The 20,491-nt window shown below is 46.6% G+C and overlaps 2 protein-coding genes across 6 annotated transcripts in view; both read right to left on the reverse strand.

Moving 5' to 3' along the window:
- The window catches only part of LOC116953879 (uncharacterized), a 68,984-nt gene extending 63,676 nt beyond the window's left edge, over positions 1-5,308 (reverse strand). For both annotated transcript variants that reach the window (XM_076051976.1, XM_032974166.2), the window contains exons 1-2: positions 4,512-5,308; positions 798-898 (exon numbers count right to left, since the gene is read on the reverse strand). In XM_076051976.1, the coding sequence (XP_075908091.1) occupies positions 798-898; positions 4,512-4,574 (164 nt within the window). In that variant the 5' untranslated portion in view covers positions 4,575-5,308. The remainder of the gene's footprint in view (positions 1-797; positions 899-4,511) is intronic.
- A 4,829-nt stretch (positions 5,309-10,137) lies between these two features.
- ERO1B (endoplasmic reticulum oxidoreductase 1 beta) overlaps positions 10,138-20,491 on the reverse strand; it is a 103,665-nt gene continuing 93,311 nt past the window's right edge. For all 4 annotated transcript variants that reach the window (XM_076051977.1, XM_076051979.1, XM_076051978.1 and 1 more), the window contains 4 exons: positions 20,292-20,361; positions 18,909-18,995; positions 18,357-18,490; positions 10,138-16,281 (listed from right to left, as the gene is read on the reverse strand). In XM_076051977.1, the coding sequence (XP_075908092.1) occupies positions 16,221-16,281; positions 18,357-18,490; positions 18,909-18,995; positions 20,292-20,361 (352 nt within the window). In that variant the 3' untranslated portion in view covers positions 10,138-16,220. The remainder of the gene's footprint in view (positions 16,282-18,356; positions 18,491-18,908; positions 18,996-20,291; positions 20,362-20,491) is intronic.

Below are 20,491 nucleotides of genomic sequence, written 5' to 3' on the forward strand. Positions count from 1 at the left end.
ATTCAATAAAACGTTGTAAATGTTGGCAGGGAGGGGGGGGGCATCACAATTAAAGGACAAACATATTTTTAACACTGCAGCGAATGGCGGGGAGGGGGGTTAGGCGAACCCCGTGCGCGTGCGGGATATACGCGGCTCCAAAATCATCAATTCTGACATGCACGACCCGACAACGCACGTGCCGCGAGCGTGAGAGTCGATGCGAATGGGAGCTACGTTGCACCTTTACAAAGAATGGCGGAGCCAGGATTGTTGTTAGTAAGCCAGGATTGTTGTTAGTAAGCCAGGATTGTTGTTAGTAAGCCAGGATTGTTGTTAGTAAGCCAGGATTTTGTTAGCAAGCAAGGACTTGTCCCTTGATTTTTATCCGACGCGTGTGCGGCGATGGTGCAGCCATCGATCGAGGGGTCGAATTGCGAACCGCGTTGTGTGATCGGCATCATCGCGCTCGCTGAAGGTGCCGATGCCTTCAGGGAAGTCGTGGACTCTGTATACGCATCTGCGCACAATTCTGTGAGTCGTTTATAACCGCTTTGCCGTTACTTATTGCCAATTATGGACTCGGACTATTGTCCTATCATCTCATAGAGTCCCCGGCACGTAATAATATGCTACACACAGTGGCAGTGGGGGTCGTAAAATGCCGATTTATTACTAATAAACCCCAATGATCCGATTGAAATGAGGGATTTCGAAATTAGGGATTTCGATCGGATCATTGGGGGGGCACGTGCCACCCCACCTCCCACTGGCTCCGCCAGTGTTTACAAACGTGATGATGATGGAAGGCGACTTACATTTTCCGCATGATGTCCAGCAAAAGGGCACCGTCAGCAAGGTCATTGTATCCGATATCCCCGTCCCCTCCTCTTTCCTCTGGAGTGCACAGTGTCTTTACCTATAATACAAAACAATGTACATTTTACACGGAGACTTTCGCCACCAATATTATCCACAAGGGGGGTTTTTTTTGGGGTGAGATCCCGTGAATGTGTCGTTAAACCCGCCACCACCCGACACAGCCAATTAGTAAGGTTTGTCACGTGAACAAAACGTGCCAATTCGTTACTAGCACAGCACACCGGTGCGTTTGGGACTAGCCGTTGCCTGATGATGCTGGTTGTAATTACCGGCGAAACGTCGTATTCGAATTGTACATTTTGTCGTGGGTTTGCTCTCCAACACACCGGTGTGCTGAACTAGTAACGAATTGGCATGTTTTGTTTACGTGACAAACATTACTAATTGGCTGTGTCGGTGTGGTGTCGGTTTAACGACACATTTATATATTTACACGATCTAACCCAAAAAACCTCTATTACGGATAAAACAATACATTAACTTCATGTTCTGCTGCATAACGGCTTCCCCAGGCAGCATGAATCATAATCTTTATTTAGGCTGCAGGAGGAATCCCATGAGCTATGAAGCTCTTTGTTAACAGATGTCCAGTCATAAAGTTACACCAATACAAAATATAGAAAGTGGTAAGCAAGTCACTAAAAATATCTAAAATAGATCAAGTAAATCGTTTCAAATTGCACAAGTGAACCAAATTCCCAAGCGTGGACAAGGCAGCGGAAAAAAACGAGCAAACTTAATGCACGGCAGGATGAAGACTTCAACACGCCGTGTGGGTTATGGGGAGGGGGTGATTCGGCTATACTGCACCATGCTGGTCAGCGAGCAGTGGACAAGATGAAATTTTTAAGTGTCAAGCTTATTCTGCTTAACCACGTGACAAATCAAAGAAGACCAAGAGAGTCTCATGTTGCCATGGTTGACACTGCCTCACCAAAACGACAAAAGCCAACCAAATAAATGACACGCATGAATTAAGCAAATATACATCGGAGTAATAAGTACGGTGTAACGTGAACATTTTTTGATATTGTACAATGAAAATATATATGTTAAATCATCAATACCCCTGGTCCAACGGTTCCAAAACCACATGCTAACGTTGGGGCGATGTTGGGCATGTGGTTGGAATCGTTGGATCAACGTTGGTCCAACGTTTACTGAGGTGCAGTATTCAATTGATGCGCTGTCCCATCAGGAAACATTAAAACAAAAATGTAATCCTCATCAGGATCCATGGTGTGAACACGTGAAGTCTCCAACTCGTATTATCCACTTCTTCTCATCTCTCTGACGTCTCAATGTATGTGCTCCCAAGGACCGTTGCTCGAAACGTCACCTATTGTACATTACTTTCTTTCTAAGACCACACAGCGGTGTTTATTATTATTGCATACCTGTGAAACTACACGGTTCACCCCGTATTCTTTTAACAGCAAAGAAATTGAGTTTTTCAATACGGGCAAAACACCTTTTTTTGTAAAAAAAATTGTGTATCTCCCCTTATGATAGGACTTTGTAGGATGAACGTTGAGGTTATTAAGGGCAACGGGGTGACCAATAAGGTCTGAGTTGGGTCTGCAACAAGGTAGGGGCACTGATAAGGGATTTACAGGTATGTAGTGGTGAGTATAGTGGCGAGTGTAGTAGTGGTGAGTGTAGTAGTGGTGACTGTCAATTTGTTTGTGCATCTCCCCTTGTGATGGGACTTTGTAGGATGAACGTTGAGATTTATAAGGGCAACGGGGTGACCAATAAGGCCTGAATTGGGTCTGGAATAAGGTAAGGGCACTGACAAAGGGGGTTGACGACAAGTATGTCGGGGCACGTGTTGAACGTTTGATGTTCGACTTCCTCCACGTGCTGCAGCCGTCGCTTTCATGCAACGCCAAGACTTTTGCCCGGGTACAGAGCAACATTTACTTACAACAAACACACCAAAACACAGAGCGGGGGGAAATAGCGGTCACAGACACCCGTTTCATCTTCCACGCATACGAACCCAGATGAGGGGGGGGAAAAAAAACCCCACAAAGGGCACGCAGATACACGCATAAGGGGCCGTCCATAAATGACGTCACGCGATTTTTGACTATTTTTGACCCCCCCCTTCGTCACAAAAAAGTCAAACCCCCATCAAATATGACGTCACAAAGCTCTGCCCCCCCCAAAATATATATACAAAACATGCTTCAAATCGCTTTAAACTATTGTTATTGTAGTGCGTATTTAATGTGGCGCTGCACTCTGATGTTGTAGGAGAAAACATTTATTAAAAAGTCTATTTATTTAAGTAGAACGTGTTGTCTATATTTATTTAAAGTTGCGCGTTTTGATGTGACGTCACATTCCCCCCCCCCCTCGTCACACATCGTCACAAATGTCTGACCACCCCCCCCCCCCTAGGTGCGTGACGTCATTTATGGACAACCCCTAACATACGCACACAGACCTACACGAACATGCAGTACCACACAAAGACAAAGATCCCCCGTGTAGCCTGTAACAGACTGTTGGGGCAAGTGCTGTTAGCGAGCAGCACCTGTGAAGGCTACCGGCACTGTGGCACACGGGGCGATGGGGTGCCCCAACATCACGCCCGGCCGCCTTTGTCTCCCCCACTGGCGAGGTTTACTACACACCGCACCAGATACTCATTTGAGGCCGAGTCGACCTGGAGGATGCCCAGGACCGGTTCAGAGATAATCGCCACCGGCGGTGCTGGCCGTGAGCGGGAATCGAACTGGGGTCGCCAGGGTCCGCAGCGCTAACCGCTGCAACTACCCACAGACACAGAGGTTGGGACGTGTTGTCATTATTACTTAGTGATACACACGAACAAGACCCGGTGTGGGGGAGGGGGGTAGGAGACGGAGGGAATCAGCAGCAACAATAACAGCAACAACAGCGGCGGCAGAGTCGAGGCCGAAACGTCGGTTTAAAGCCACAGCATTCGAGGACAACTCTGGGCGAACTCCCTCGCGGGTCCGCAACAGGAAGAAGAAGAAGAAGCGAAGCAGCTTTAGCAACAAGCGATTCGTTTAAAGTTTAAACACTCAGCGAAGCCCTCCTGCCACCGCGCCATCCATGGCCAGTCTCAGGTGACACAATGCACGGAGGACGCCGTTGGAACCGCACCGCACAAAGCAGCAGGGAGCAGCAGCAGGAGCAGCAGCAGCAGGGGGCAGCAGGAGCAGCAGCAGCAGGGAGCAGGAGCAGCAGCAGGGAACAGCAGCAGCAGCAGCAGGGAGCAGCAGCAGGAGCAGCAGCAGCAGGGGGCAGCAGGAGCAGCAGCAGCAGGGAGCAGGAGCAGCAGCAGGGAACAGCAGCAGCAGCAGCAGGGAGCAGCAGCAGGAGCAGCAGCAGCAGGGGGCAGCAGGAGCAGCAGCAGCAGGGAGCAGGAGCAGCAGCAGGGAACAGCAGCAGCAGCAGCAGGGGGCAGCAGTAGGAGCAGCAGCAGGGGGCAGCAGCAGGGAACAGCAGGGGGCAGCAGGAGCAGCAGCAGGGAGCAGCAGGGAGCAGGAGCAGCAGCAGGGAGCAGCAGGGGGCAGCAGTAGGAGCAGCAGCAGGGGGGCAGCAGGCAGCAGCAGCAGGCAGCGGCAGGGGGCAGCAGGAGGCAGCAGCAGGGGGCAGCAGCATCAGCGACGTACCCACGACACGAGAGCGCCGTCCATGAAGTCCCGCGCCGCCTGGCCGTGCCGCAGCTCGTCCATTGCAGGGGGCTCCCCCTGAACCTCCTCTCAACCCCTCTGAACGATGAGGAGTGGGGGGGGGGTGCAAGGCAAAGCGAGGCAAGAGGCCGCTGGGACTCCCCCCCCCCCCCAATCTCCCCACGCTTTATAGTCGATCCACTTTGCCCGTTAACCTCCAGGAGCACTTCGTGTTCGCGTGTCTCTCTCCTCCTCCTCCAGGAGCACTTCGTGTGCGCGTGTCTCTCTCCTCCTTCTCCTCTCTCGATCTCTCCCCCTCCACTAGCCTACGGTCGCCTTTCTCAGCACAGCGGCGAGCGAGCGTTGATGAAGCCGGCACGGCCTCGCCACAAAGCAGGCGGTTGTTTGGCGACGGCCGTGGTGGTGGAGGTGGTGGTGATGATGGAGGTGGTGGTGATGGTGAAGGTGGTGGTGGTGATGGAAGCAGCAGCGGTGGTGATGGAGGTGGTGGCGGTGGCGGCAGCTTTTGTGTGTGGCTGAGAGAGTGGAGGGAGGGAGGGAGCGAGCGGCGACGAGGAGGAGGAGGAGGGAGTTGAGGATCTCCGCCCATTTCCCCCTTAAAGAGTTGACTTTCTTTTTTTCTCACACGTAGCGAGTTGAGGAGGGGGGAGGTGGTGGTGGGGATGATGGTGATGGGAGGAGGGAGCGGTGGTGCAGCGGTTAACGCAACGCTGCGCTACGAACCCAGCGAACCGAGTTCGAATCATCGCGCTCACGGCTCAACACCAGCGATGATCATCTCTCAACCGGTCCTGGGCCTCCTCCTCCTCTAGGTCGACTCGGCCTCAAATGAGCACCGGGTGCGGTGAGTAAACATCGGCACTGGGGGAGACAAAGGCGACCGGGCGTGGTGCTGACCACCCACCCCCTCGTGTGCCACAGTGCCGGCAGCCTTCATAGGTGCTCGCTAACAGCACTTGCCCCTACAGTCTGTTCTTTATCTATGGGGGGGGGTGGAGGCTTGATTTCAATTGCCATTGATTTTATGTCGAACGCTAGCGGCCTCTATTGGCTGCAAAGGGTTGGTCGGGTCCAGCCGTGCAGATGATATTAACTCATTGTGCCCCCCACTCTCAGCCGTTGTTTGTTCTAGAGGGGCTTTCTGGATGTTATTGGTCTTCAAAGTCTCCCCCCCCCCCCCAATTTGGGGCAGTTTGGCTAAAGATGCGGCCCACCCTCTGGTAAATTATTAACATTACCGTGCGCTTAAAGTTTAACATTGTAGTGGGTTTTTTTTAATAAGCGCACCAAATCCGCCACCTGTTTAAATAAAGTGACCCTACAGAGCTGGCTGACGGACTAAAACTAATTGAGATGATTTTTTTTTACGTCGAGAGGTGTTTTTTTACAATTGGAGATATTTCCCACGAACATTAGAAGGGCCATTTCCCGGAACGTCGGCGATTATATACACTGTCAGTTTAACACGTAGGCTTTCGCTATCAATATCTATAATGAATGGGGGGGGGGGGAGTGTTTGTTAGATCGCGTAAATGTCCTTAAACCCGCCACCATCCGATGTGACAACCCTTAATTGGCTGTCAGATGGTAGCGAGTTTCACGACACATTCAAAAATTACGCGATCCAACACAAAAACAGGTCCCTGCAGGGTGGGCTGGTAGGAATATTGGAATTTTGCGCAATTTTATGACATTGTTACTTCCAAATGTTGGGTGCAATAAGACATATCAAGTCTCTGCGCTGTCTATTGCTGATTTTACACCCAACAGCACGAGATTTCACTTCGTTAGTATTGAAAGGGGACGGACGGACACATTAATCTATTGCAGGCTGGTAGACTCAGTTTACAACTTCGTTCCTACCAGTATTATGTATATACATCTCTGTCAACCCCTTATCAGTGCCCTACCTTATTACAGACCAACTCAGACCTTATTGGTCACCCCGTGCCCCTTATAAATCTCAACGTTCATCCTACAAAGTTCCATTACAAGGGAGAAACACAAATAGACAAAAAATGTTACCAAACAAAGAATTGTTTACGTATTAATTTTTTTTTATAATTGGTGTCAATGATGCTACTTATCATGATATACTGTCTGTGAGCTTGCATGCTGATGCTGCTGCTTGATTTAAAAATATATATATCTGTCCCACGACTTTTTTTTATTTGGCGGTATGATTTGTTGTGTTGCCCCTATTGAAACGGCTGTACGCCGTATGGACATGAAAACTGTACAAGAATACGGGGTAAGGGGCCGTCCATAAATGACGTCACGCGATTTTTGACCCCCCCCCCCCGTCACACGGCGTCACAAAAAGTCAGACCCTACCCCTCGAATATGACGTCACAAAGCTCTGCCCCCCTCCCACCCCCCAAAACCATATTTACATTTTGAAAATAAAACATGCTTCAAATCGCTTTAAACTATTGTCATTGTTTATGCGTATTTAATGTGGCGCTGCACTCTGATGTTGTAGGAGTGTTGTTATAACAATTCTATATTTATTTAAAGTTGCGCATTTTGATGTGACGTCACATTTTTTTTTAAACTCCCTCCCCCCTCGTCACAAATGTCTGACCCCCCTCCCCCCAGGTGCGTGACGTCATTTATGGACGGCCCCTAAACCGTGTGAGTTGAAAGATGTGTTTGTGTATATTACAGTACTGTATTTTTAAGGCCACACGTGTTGAAGTATTTTAGTTATTTGTGCAATCACTACCGTAAGCGGGAGCACCGACAAAATGTGTGTATGATTTGTGTGTTGGGGGGGGGGAGATTTAGATAGCATTTAAACATAATTGATCAACCTGCCCTTGCCATCATCCTTCGTGGGAAGTTTCTAGATCCGCCCCTGAACACAACCACCTGGGGTTACCTGTCTGTGGTGCCAGGTAACCCCAGGCGATCCATCAGTAGCGCGCGCGCGCAACCAAATCGCCGAGTAGAATCCGTCTCTGCGTTTGCTCAACTCCTCGCAACTGGTTGCAGAGACGCTCACACGTACGAGCGACTCGGTCGCATGCAAACAAGTTGCATGTAACCGATCGCGCAGGCTTTAGACCCGCATTGGGAATGGGAGCTACGGTGGCTGGGAGATGTTAACTACCTCGCCTGGTATGCAGGAAGTCGTGGGTTCGATCCCGACCCTGACGCCTGCTGCTGCTGCTGTATATTTGGAGTTTGTGATGTCTCTCTACCGCTGGTCGCGGTGTATTTTTCTCCGGGGTCCTCCGGTTTTTCCCCTCCACATTTAGAAACAAACGTGCGTTTACATTCTTAGCTCTTTCGGTAAAGTCACGTTGAAGGGAAACAATAAAATAATAAAATATATAAAACAATTAAAATTCTCACGACGTTTCGACCATTGATGATGACCGTTTGTGTTATGGTCGAAACGTTGTGATAATTTTTATATATTATTATTTTATTGTTTCCCTTCAACGTGACTTTACCGAAAGAGCTAAGAATATGAATTACTGCAGTCACGAAAGCTTTAAATCAAAAATTAAACGTGCGTTTTTAGACAATTTGTGCTGCTTTAAATTTGCACGTGATGATAAGCCACTTTGTCGAGCTACGATTTGTGGTCAAGTCGCAAGTGAGAAATAAAAGAGCGATATAGCTCAATAAATCTTACCTGGTAAAATTAAACAAAATGCTTAGTTTAGTTTTAGGTGTCTTGATTAAAACAAAAGCACTCGATAATCCATCGTTAAAAAGGAGTCTCCTGCGACGACCACAGTGACGGTGTAGATCAGGGGTGGGCAAAGTACGTCCACCGGGCCGTATACGGCCCGTTGGGCTTTTTAACTTGTCCAAATATTATTTTTATTAAATTAAATTTTACCATTTCTCCTGTAATGCCCCCATTTCCCCATTAGATGGCGCACTTTGGCCGGGAGTTACGACATGTTTTGTATTGTTCATGTTCGTGCAATTTGTTTAATTGCCTTGCAAATTAATGCTTTGCTACCTGTTAAAGGCCAAATCCTTTCATGTAATGAGTTTTAACACGTCATTTATATTAAGTTCACACAAACACTCCATACGTCTGTTCCTGGCCCGGCTCCTCCGTCAAATTTTAGAACCCATTGTGGCCCGCGAGTCAAAAAATTTGCCCACCCCTGGTGTAGATCTACGGCGACCGTGGCTTGTTTGGATGCGCCCAAGTGCCCCGCCGGGTTCAGATAGCTTGCTCAACAGTGGCTACGGCGCAATTCCACTGCCTCCCCTGCTGCTGCACAATCGACAACTGTTCCACTGGCTCCTATGTTAACATATGGGGCCCCGTACGAGACTATAGCTTCCATAGGTTTTATTTTAGTATTGTACATATGTAGCGAGTTCAACCGAGTCGCAGACGTAGCCTTGGAGGCAACATATCTATTTAACTCCAAAATACGGGGTAACTTCCCCTGAACAGAATAACAACCTATGGTGGTCACCATCAGGTTAGCTACTAGTACTAGTGACGTAGTACGTAGCACTACTAGTACTAGTGACGTAGTACGTAGCAACTAGTGACGTAGTAACTAGTGTAGTTAGCCTGGTGGTCACCACCATTTCTTTCGCACCGTACGTGGTCACCACCAGGCTAACTGCACTAATTACGTCACTAGCTACTACGGACCGGGGACCACAACTGGGGTCCAGGTTTACGTGTTTGAGACTCGTTGAACGGAGAACGTGGACGAAGGTTTCTTCCAGGATGAACAACAACCCTGGTCTCTGCTGCGTGAATGGCTCCGCCCTTGGCCACGACCACCTTCCAGAATCCTCGGGAAGGATCTCGATCCCAACCACGTGACCCCCCCCCCCCCCACTTGGGGCCCCTTTGTAGACTTAACTGGTCACGTGCCCTCTCGGGTCAACCAGCGTGCCATGGCCTTTAATAACCTCATTCCTACGGCCAGCACTCCCACACCCTGTCCTGTAGGGGCTGGCACTGCACGCCAAGCGTGGTGCCATCCAGCGCTATCAATCAGCGCTCACCGGACCTCTATAGGGGCGGTACTACACCCACACCCTTGTGGTATCCGCGATGTCGTGACACCGCACGCCGTGCCTCTCGAGGGCCGGCACTGCATGTTGATGTTACTACACATATATGGGTTCTCTCTTAGCCTATGGGTCCTATGCTAATACTGTATGTAGAATTTCTTTCGCACCGTACGTAGCCAACCGTGATAATCGGAGGTGTGAAACATACGTTTACTATTCGCCTATATTTCCCTATGCTAGTCAATGAGTTATATGCTAGTCTTTAGGTTCTGTTCGTCTATAATCCTGTACCGTACTAGTTTACAGTTGTCATCCTAGTCTAAGGTTCCATGTGAGTCTATGGATCCGATACTTGTCTAACGATTCACGTTAGTCTACGGGTTCCATGTTAGTCTATGAGCCCCATGCTGGTCTAGAGGTTATCTAAGTTCTATATTAGTATATGGTTCCTCCCTTAGTTGGAAAGCAGACCTTTTGACCTCTAAAGCCACAAGTTTCACATTTTTTGTTTCACATAAATGGGTAGAAAGGCGATAAAATATGTCTCCCCCCCCCCCCCCCCCCCCCACACAATGAAGTTAATAACACTACTAGCTGGTTTGAGGAAAATGTATTTAATCAACAATAATCCTGCTCACATAAAATACAATATTCAAGCACAAGAGGCTGCTGCTGCAAACAAGAATAGTAAATATCAACAACTTAAGAGGCAGCAAATCCTGGGGATGAAATGTTAAAGAACACCACATTTGAGTTTAATTGAAACGAACTGACGCCCGAGACACCAAGCGATGTTAGTGGGAATTAACTTATCCGTGACTCCAGTCTCACCGAAATAGATCTGGGTTGCACCCATGAGCAAGATTGCCACCTTTAGAGGTACAAGTACCAGGGCAAACCATGGCAGGAAGCAGAATATATCTCGAGAGAGCAACTATTACATGGCTACATTACTCTATCGTATCCCACTATATGGAACTACTGCAGACTATACCAATCTATGCAACACTGTGCATCCGCGATAGCCTTGCGCTATACTAACGGCGCAAATGCCAAATGCACTTGTGATTTGATTTGATCTCAAAATACCGGAAGAGGGGAGCACTCCTACATGCAAATGCATCGTCTTGAGTGGTGCATTATCGTTACAGGACTCAACATCAGAACTATGAATGTCCCACTTTCCCAGGATAGCAGCCAGCTCGACAAGTGGACGATCCTGGGAAATCCGGGACAGTTGACAAGCCTTTGCAATAATTCTATTCACTGCACGATATTTTTTTTATTTGCACAGCTGTTGCAAACCGTTGAGCCGGGCCACTTGTTGAGTAAATGGACGGTGTTACACCCGTGCTGCTTTTGCATGGTTTACATGCAAAGCAGTCGCATTACACGTGGCTTGCCACAACCACAAACTCGTTTCAATAGCTAAAGTAAACAATGAAGGTCAAGGTACAGCCCTGTAAGTGCTCGGTCAACACCACACTACCGATGCCTCTAGAGCCCTTCTCGAGAATATTTTGCCAAGCCTCCCATGCTAGCCAGACGGCTTGAAAGTGGTGGGGAGTAGTACCCACACTCTACCCCACCACAGGCGACCCTGCCGATCGGAACCAAGTTCCGTGGACCCATTTATAATGGCTCGGTGGACAACGGTGGTGGCGATTTAAAGAAAAATGAATCGCACCGTTGCTTCCGCTGCCTCGTCGGTAGCGTGAACCGACGAGCTCCGTTGGATTAAAGGTCGAGCGTGATAACGAATCAAGTTACGAACACGAGTCGAGGACTGAACCTGGGCAAATCGGTATGCAACCCGTTCCAAAAACACACAGGTGGTGAGAGAGAAAAAAAAGATCACGTGCTCCACGGGTGCGAAGAAGATGCACGATACAGGTCACGTGGTTAAAGACGCAAAGGCAGCCCCCCTACCACCACGGTGCGACACGTTTTCAGTGGTAGCTTGGGGGGGAAAAAAGCGAACAGCGGAGACAGAAAGCAAACTCAAGCAAAATGAAGTGGAGCAACTCGTTCTTGGACTTATTAAGGAATTCACACATTGAAGAACATCAATTAAAACATTTTGATATCATTTCTGTACAAAGTATATAACCCAAATGACTGAAATAATAAAGAAACCGATGGTGGAGAGAAAAATACAAATTGTTGCTCAAATCAAGGTATAAGTCGCACATCAATTACAAATCTGCATGCATTTACGATTCCCTTCAGACATGTTCTTAGAGTATTATTACACTATAGTGTAGTGACGCAACAACAGCCATCTAACAAGTTGCTGCTCATGTCTTTTACTCTCAAGATAAGAGAATGTATGACGATGCGGAACCGTGCATTTGCACGAATCCAAGTTTCGCTACACCATGAAGTGGCCAGATTGCTCATATGAGGTGGGGGGGGGGGTGAGATTCAGGGCACTGGGTCTGACACCACTGAGATCCTAGGTTGTAATCCTAGTTTCAGCCACCCATGGTTAAAGAAAATTCAAGTGCAGCAGATTCGTGGTCTCATCCGAGTTTCCCAATGACTGCACAATAACAACCATAGTCTGCATTTTTGTTGCTAAATTAAATTGAGCTTCATCCATCGCTTCGGAATGAACATATCGGTTTGACACGAGATGCACACTCGTTGCAAAGGAATAGGTGGTGTGCCCTTGTTGTAGATAAGGCCTACTGAAACAAACTTCAGAATAATTTGCCCAATGTAATCTTGCGAGACTGCTGTGATGCGCTGGTGTGAATACATTTTTTTAAACATTCTTTTGGGGAATTTTTTTTTGCTGTAAATAACCAATTATGCATCGATTCGTGATTTTAGTCACCACAAGCGTAGACTAAGCAACTACCGTTATAAAATATAAACCAATGATGGCTACAAAATAAGGGTTTTTTGGGGGGTAGAGTTTGTCAAAACCAAGTATTTGCATCCAAGGTAAAAAATATCAAATAAAAAAATGTGCATGCTCCTTATGTAAATTTTTTAAATGTTGCAGCTATTAATCGTGGCGTATAAACTCCTACGATTCAGACAGCGCTCCGAAATAAACCTAGCATTAGGTTGCCAATACCTTTTAGAATTCCTTCATTGAAATAAACAATTTCAAAGGTTACACTTAGCCAAAATTGTTTCCGCATACTGCATTTCTTAAGAGTAACACATGCCAATAAAATCGGATCAGGATTTGTAAGGAGCTCACATCAAACGAGTCCTAACTTGCACCATGCCGGGTGAAGGTTCGTATTAACAAAACAAATTTTGAGACGGATCAAGATGCCACCACCACCACCACAGCTCATTGCCAGTGCTTTGTACCCTCCGCCAGTTCCCGTAGCTGCTGCGTGGTGACCTCCCAAAGGTCTGCCTTGACATTATCCCGTCATCTGCTCTTAGGTCTTCTCTTCCCGTTGGTCGTTGAGACTCGTGGAGAGCACTCCAATGCCCCTCACCAGGACTGGATCGTAGATTTGGAAGAATATTGTCATGCCCTGCTATTTATAATTTTCTGTCCACCTTTGGCTTTACGTACATGAGAGAAAAAAACCCCCTCAAAATTACAAAACATCAATGAAATAAAGTACAAACATGCTATTGCATTCACCCACGATGCATATATTTTTTTTACATTTTCATATTTAGGTTTAAACAATCTACTTTTTTCCCAATCACTTTTTGACATTAATTACCACAAAGCTAAAACAGTGAGGATGTGAACAATGTATTAACCAAAGGTTCCAAAACGGAAGGTGTGCAGTATTAGGCATTTACAGTATCGATGGTGGCGCGTCATTTGCATGTGTCCAAGACTGTGAAATGGTAACAAGGCAGCCCATTCAGGCTGGTGTGTGGGACGTTTCTCCATTGTAGGCTCATTCAGTCTCAGATGCTTTCACCGAAATCCAACGACCGTACGGAACCAATGCCGCAAGTTGCTATGTTAACATTCCAAATGTCTTGCAGGAATGACAAATTAAAGTTAATGAGCATATGGGTGGTATAAATTTATGCTATATTGTAGTTATCACATACCTTGGTTATTCAAAGATTAAAAGTAATGTTATAATTCCACATGCTTTGGTTATTCAAAGTATGTTTATTTATAACATATAGCTTTACATCTTTAATCAAACAACCTCTAATATCAAAGCGCTTTTGAACGATGTATTTTAAGCACTAAATAAACGCAAATAATATTCCTTAACACACTGATGATGGGCGTACTTTAGGATTACATGAAGGGTTTTAAAATTGGGCAAATGTTCCGAAACTGTCAATTTCTGTTTGTTAATTACAAATCTATCATCTGCACTAACATTTATTCAGAAAATTTCCATCGAAAGCTTATTATATATATAAAAAAATTAACGGGTTGGCCTTGATTTTTCTTCTGCTGCTTGTATCGTTTAAAACACAAACATGAATATCAACGGATGCAAAACATACCTGTTCAGGTATGGACGGCACACACGGTTGGGTTCACAACATGCACATGGCCTCAATCTTAATAATTACGTGACAGCCGGTACATGGTTCCAAAAGCCTCAGCAATTTCCACGTGCAGACGAAACCGAGATTTAGCGAAAGAATCACGCGAGGCGGCGGACTTCAACATGCCCATACTACGACTCCGTATGTTGTGGGAAGCAATGTCAGACAAGTCAACGCATTCATGCTCACACCCCTAATTACTACCAGTTTTCTCCACCGCTGACCCATCAACTCGATGTCGTGTGTGCCGTGCATTCCACAAGCATCACGCACTGCGATTTGTATTGCCAAAATGTGTCGCGGCCAAAACAAAGTGTTAAATGAAGTGAAGCCTGCGTGTTATTCGCCACGACGTCCGACATTTCGCTCCCCCCCGCATGCGGAGAGATAAGTTGTACATCAGGGCAGCAGACCCAAAAACACATCGCAGGGCCACACGGCACAACTGCGAAAGCCTACGCAGGTGTGAAACCTATACACCAGATTCTGTGTCTGACCGGCCCGAAATATCCAATTTTATGATGACATGGTTATCAAATGCCCGATTTTATTTTTCAAAAGCCTTCGTTTGTCAGCAGTGGTTGGACACTCACAGGGTTAACGTCAATTTAGTACGAATCAAAAGTGTAACTGTGGGATGGTGACCGCTTGGAAAGGCCTTCATTCAGCAGCTGCTGGGCTGATGATGATGTCAAATAACATTTCCATTTTCCAAAACAGAATAGTTTTTCCTTCACCCAGTTAAACACGCAACGTTGGGCCAACGTTGAACATGTGGTTGGAAGCGTTCCACCAATGTTGGCCCAATGTTCCAGGTTGACTGGGAGCTGCCCAATGCCGGTGTGGGGCAATCTATCCATTGTTTTCAGTGGATTTCCTGATCTGTGATCGGATGGAATGTCATGTGTAGCTCAATCTCCTGATTTAATGAAATGTATCTAATTCTAAATACATAACATTTTCGTCTTGGTCATTGAGGACTATTTTTTTTGACAGATATGCTCCCCGTCTTCACCGACTTGCGCAGACCAGGGTGGTGAAGTTCAAATACCCCCCCCCCCACCGCCGCCACAGGCTGCATGGTGTAAGGAGGCTCTCACCTGCGGTGCATCGACAAACGGCCTGTACGTACACTCGCGTTCAATTTGTCCATCAATTGGCCAAACTGCTGAATTTAAATCAAAGTGACAGAACAGGAATTACGCGATAAGGATTATGGAATATTTGAGCCATCGATTCACAATTTGGCATTTCTCCACCACCTCCCCAGCATAATAAATGGTACCCACAAAATGTTGCGCATCAAACGAGACGCCACGAGATCACCGTGAAAAATGTGTCCATGTTTTCAGTTCCCAGTGGCAAAAACATTGCATCTTGGGGGATAAGTAATCCAATAAGATGTTTTATGTAATTGGGTTTGGTCCTTAATAGTTAACCGTGAACGCCTTCCTACGTTTTTGACAATAAGAATATTCTATTAGGTCGCGACGTGGAGTGCAATTTTTACGATTTTACATGGGTAATTTGTACAACACAGAACTGCCGGGCATGCCAAAAAGGTCTCAAAGGTGGCAAACACAAGTGACAATGCATGGCAAGGGCACGCGGCGTGACAAACAGAAAATAAACCGCTCTCAAACAACCATCAATGTTCAAACATTTTGCGATATTTTGGAGAATACATTTTCACTTCATTTTCATTCGTCAAAAAAATGTCCCAAGACATCGTCGCTCCGAGACAGAATGCTACTGAAGCATTAATATTCATAAGGCCATTCAATTACAGTATATATAGTAGAAACTTAAATTTACAATTATTGTTTTGCATTTTTTTTCCCTTTCTCATTGCTCCCAGTCACATATAACAAGCACAGTAAGCACAATGTAAACTATAACCCCTGCACAACACCGCATCAAGGGGGTTAAACATCTTAGGAAAGTAACTTTGTACACCTGTATCAATCATTTATTATTTCTTCCTTTTGTGTTTTTTTAATCAGACATGCCTCACCGGTCCATCCCCCTTTTAATGGAAATATCACAATCCCTGCCGAATGGTGCTCGTATTTTGTTTTAAAATTACGAGGGCGAGGGGCAAGAATATTCTCAGTTTCTGACCAGAATAAATAGTGCGGTGAGTAGTCCTGAAAATCACAACTGTGGTGGAGGTGGAGTTCACATGGAATCCTTCAAGATTTCCTTGAAGTTCTGCAACTCCTTGATGCTGGTAGACACTCTGCTCATCGCGCAACAACAAAAAAGGAAACACAAAACACACGGCAACAAAAGCAAGCGGCTTCAAGCGAGTAATTAGGCGGGACACAGCAGTGGCAATTACACATCAAAATAGAAAAATCACAATGCTGTTATCAGCTACGGCAGGGGTGGGGAACGTCCGGCCCACGGGCCGTATGAGGCCCGCCAAATCATTTGGTCTCTGGCCCTGCGCTAAACCTGCGAGCCTGCTGCACGTGTAGCATGAGATTTGTCGCAGAGGCATACTTGCACGCAAAATTTAAACAGGAGATATCACGCAAATATTTGGCTCCAGCAAAGGCACATCTGCCCCTCAGCCTTATCCCTCTCTTGTGATGCTACGGGGGCATCAAATTAATTATTCATAAATGTTGACGTCACAACATGAGATTGTTTTTTTTTTCCCATTTGGAACTCTCGTAGCGAGAAGTGTACCACATTGTGTCAGAGACCACACCCCCCCCCCCCCAGAAGAAGATGTCAAATGTCAAAGAACTACTTCTGAAGTCACCCCATTATCCTTTCTTTTACCAATACTAGGCCAGCAGGGTTTATATGCCCTGCATAGTGCTTATCACACAGCAACAAAAAACCAAAGAAGTAATCCTTAAAGCTGAAATGGGCTACATAAAATGAAAAATCTAATTCAGTACGATGGGTGTTTTTATGCAGTAATTTGTAACCAGGCTGAAAACATCAACTTTGCAACTCTATTCTGAAGAGCAGGTGAGCAAAGGCTCCGTGCCAATTTTATACATGTTTAGGGGTAATGTTCCATGCAATTTTTTTTTAATTAAAATAGCATATTCTTGGTTCTTTCGGTAAAGTCACGTAGAAGGGAAACAATAAAATAATAAAAATATAAAACAATAAAATTCTCATGACACCTGCCACTTTTTTAAAATTTTCTTGCTGTGGTTTTCACACCTGATGATGATTGCTTGTGTTGCAGTTGAAACGTCGTGAGAATTTTATTGTTTTATATTTTTATTATTTTATTGTTTCCCTTCTACATGGTGACTTTACCGAAAGAACCAAGAATATGAATCCCTGCAGTCACGAAAGCTTTAAATCAAAATTAAAATAGCACTCGAGTATAGGTTACAGAATAATTTGAGATCTTCGGATCGCCGCCTTCTAAGTACTCCGAGGTCAAGGTTCATTTCCTGGGGTGATTGGGCTTTTTGCCAGTGCAGCTCCCAAGCTTTGGAAGGCTTTGGCTTTGCTGATAAGACAATCGGAGTCGTTAGATATATTTAAGTCTATCTTGAACACTCACCTCTTTAAACTGGCCTTTACCCCCTAGTTCTGGCCATTTACCCTGCAGGTTCTGTTTATTTCCTGCTTTCCATACACGGGGTGCGCATTGGGATCTATGGATGAAATGCGCCTTACACATACACATCTGTCAACCTACATGTTAAAGGGAAATTGAGTTCAGTTCCATACGGCATACAGCCATTTCAATACGGGCAAAAAAACATGATTTTTGTCTATTTCTTTGTGTTTCTCCCTTGTGATGGAACTTTGTAGGATGAACGTTGAGAATTAAAAGGGGTGACCAATAAGGTCCGAATTGGTCTGTAATAAGATAGGCATTGATAAGGGGTTCACAGTTATACTTACAAATGTGAATTATTATGAATTGGGCTCTAAAGTGTAGCCAGCTGACAATCCCAGCTTAGCCGCCAAGGACAGGACAAGAAATTATCACGTTCAACTTTTATTTTTTAGTTAGTTTGTCACTATAAGGGCCTCTTCCAGTAATACAAGTGACTGAACGTGATAAAAGAAAACCGGTATTGCCAGGTCAAAAATACTCCCCTCCAGTACCGGCTTAGGGCGGTTGAAAGATGCTTTCAACCGCCCTATTTGTCGATGGACAAATATATTTTTTCTGGGCCTTTGATGAAAGCAGCTACGAGCTACGTGAAGCCGACGGCCCATAAAAAATTAAGCAGCGGGCCGTGTCTGGCCCTTGGGCCGTAGGCTCCCCTTCTCCCCTGCTGCAGGGTTAGGATCAGGCTGGGAGGAAGCTGGAAGTGGAGGCCTCACCGCCCAAACGCGTTGATGAGAGCGACGATCTCTTGCCGAGTCAGCTGGAAGGGAGGGTAGGGCCCCTGCTTCGGCAGCTTCCGTATCTCCCTCTCCGAGAACAGGATCTTCAGCGCCGTGCCCAACCCTTGCGTCTGTAAGGAGAGCCGAGAAAGAACAAAGCAATGAAATGTATATATTTTTTAGTGTTCATATTACGTGTATGCGCGTGTCAACTTTTTTCCCACCGTACGCAGCCAACCGTGCTAATCGGAGGTGCGATCAGGCTTGCTTACCAAGACTGCTACACACAGTCTCACGACTCATGTTTTTGCTGTAGGGGGCGATAACCGCTATGCAGATTCCATTCGAGTAACTGCTATTATTTACAGCCATTTTGTCAAATGCACAGCTCGATAAAGGTATTATAACCCTATTGTGCATGCTTGACATGCTCTGTCTGTACGGAAACACTCGCCGTTCTGTTTCGAGGTCTACAGGATAAAAGCGCTGCTAAGCAAGCACATATCAAGGTTGGAGGCTCGTACAAACCACCCAACTAAGTAGATTTACCTGCAGCTTTCCCCATAAGCGACACTTGTCGCAGCCGACGCAGTCCATGATCCGCGAGATGTTCTTGAAGTGCAACCGGAACTCCTCCTACAGACGGGGCAGAGGCAACATAAACGTCACCACCGCGGGAGCAAGCGGCAGCCGCTGCCACACTGTCGCGGAAGTGTGCGCGGCAACGTGTCCACTTCACTTGCCATCCACGTCTACGTATGTATGTTGCACTTCTTTCGCGGCCGTACGTGGCCAACCGTGCTAATCGGAAGTCTGGGGGGGGGCAAGGACAAAAAGCAGTTCGAAATAAATTAATTTTCAATCTAGATTTAAATGTGCATAGCTCTAGTGGTTTGCTAATATCGGAAGAGAATTGCAGACGGCGGCAGAAGCGCATCTAAAAGCGCGCGATGCGGTGAACGTCTTTGCTCGATGGCCAAAAGCCGCTGCGAGGATGACCAGATGGCTCATGCTTCTTGACGAGATCAGCAAGGTATTGTGGTTCATTTGTGGCAGGCACTTTGAGTGTGTAATGAGTGCGAAGACTATCCGTCTTAAACACTCGTCTGTCGACTGCTCCCCACAACCTCCCTCTTTCTCTCCATCTGGTATCACGATCATCGTCACCATCAGCCACGACATAGATGTTTAATGTTTCGCTCCACCACAATCCCCCCTGCTGCCACCACACAGTATTATCATCATCAGCCATGATGTACGCACTGCTGGATAAAGGCAAGCAAGCCTGCTGCCAGTAGGTGGCCTATGCTGCAATGGGGTCGACCTGGGTAACTTTCCATCCACATCACGGACTCGTAACACGCTCACGTTGAAAATGGCACGCCCGCCAACTAACCCCTCTGTTCCCCCGTAACGTACGGTGGAGGCGCTCACAATACTAACCTCACTTTAGGGCAAGGGCATCGAGGCTCCCCGATTCCTATGACCAGTGCATTGACTTTGGCAGGCAACCTACGTAAGAGCTGTACACGAACTGAATCCACATATTGAAGGGTATGTGTGTGTGTAGGAGGGAGCGGTAGAGTGGTTAGAACGCTGCGCTACGAAGCCGGCGGCCTGGGTTCGATTTCCGCTCACGACCAACACCAGTGACGATTATCTGAACTAGTGCTGGGCCTCCCCTAGGTCGACTCAGTCTCAAATGAGTACCTCTTGCGGTATGTAAACATCACCACAGTGGTGTTGGCCATCCACCCCCTCGTGTGCCATCCCGGTAATCGCTAACAGCACTTGCCCAAACCGTCTGTTTAGGCTATACGGGGGATTTTTGTCTTTGTTTTGTGCAGGATCGTGCATTACGACCTCGAATTTAATCATGGAAAATATTGCCCCAAAACCGCAAATGCGGAAAGATAAACGTCAACGCCTCACCTTGAGTAATTGCGCCTCCTTCTCGTTACCGGAAAACATCGCGGTCTCGTCAAAATGCATCGGGAACTCCCTGGTTAAAACAGAAACATTGGAATTGAATGATGAGAAGACCATAACTCAGCCAATATAAGTTTTCACAGTGGTATATGAAACTTGAGCAGATCGGCGAGATACTTCGGGAGCCAGCCCATTCAAGGGCT

The sequence above is a fragment of the Petromyzon marinus genome, chromosome 53 (assembly GCF_048934315.1).
Source record: "Petromyzon marinus isolate PM22_M1 ecotype Great Lakes invasive population chromosome 53, UKy_Petmar_22M1.pri1.0, whole genome shotgun sequence".
Taxonomy (NCBI): domain Eukaryota; kingdom Metazoa; phylum Chordata; class Hyperoartia; order Petromyzontiformes; family Petromyzontidae; genus Petromyzon; species Petromyzon marinus.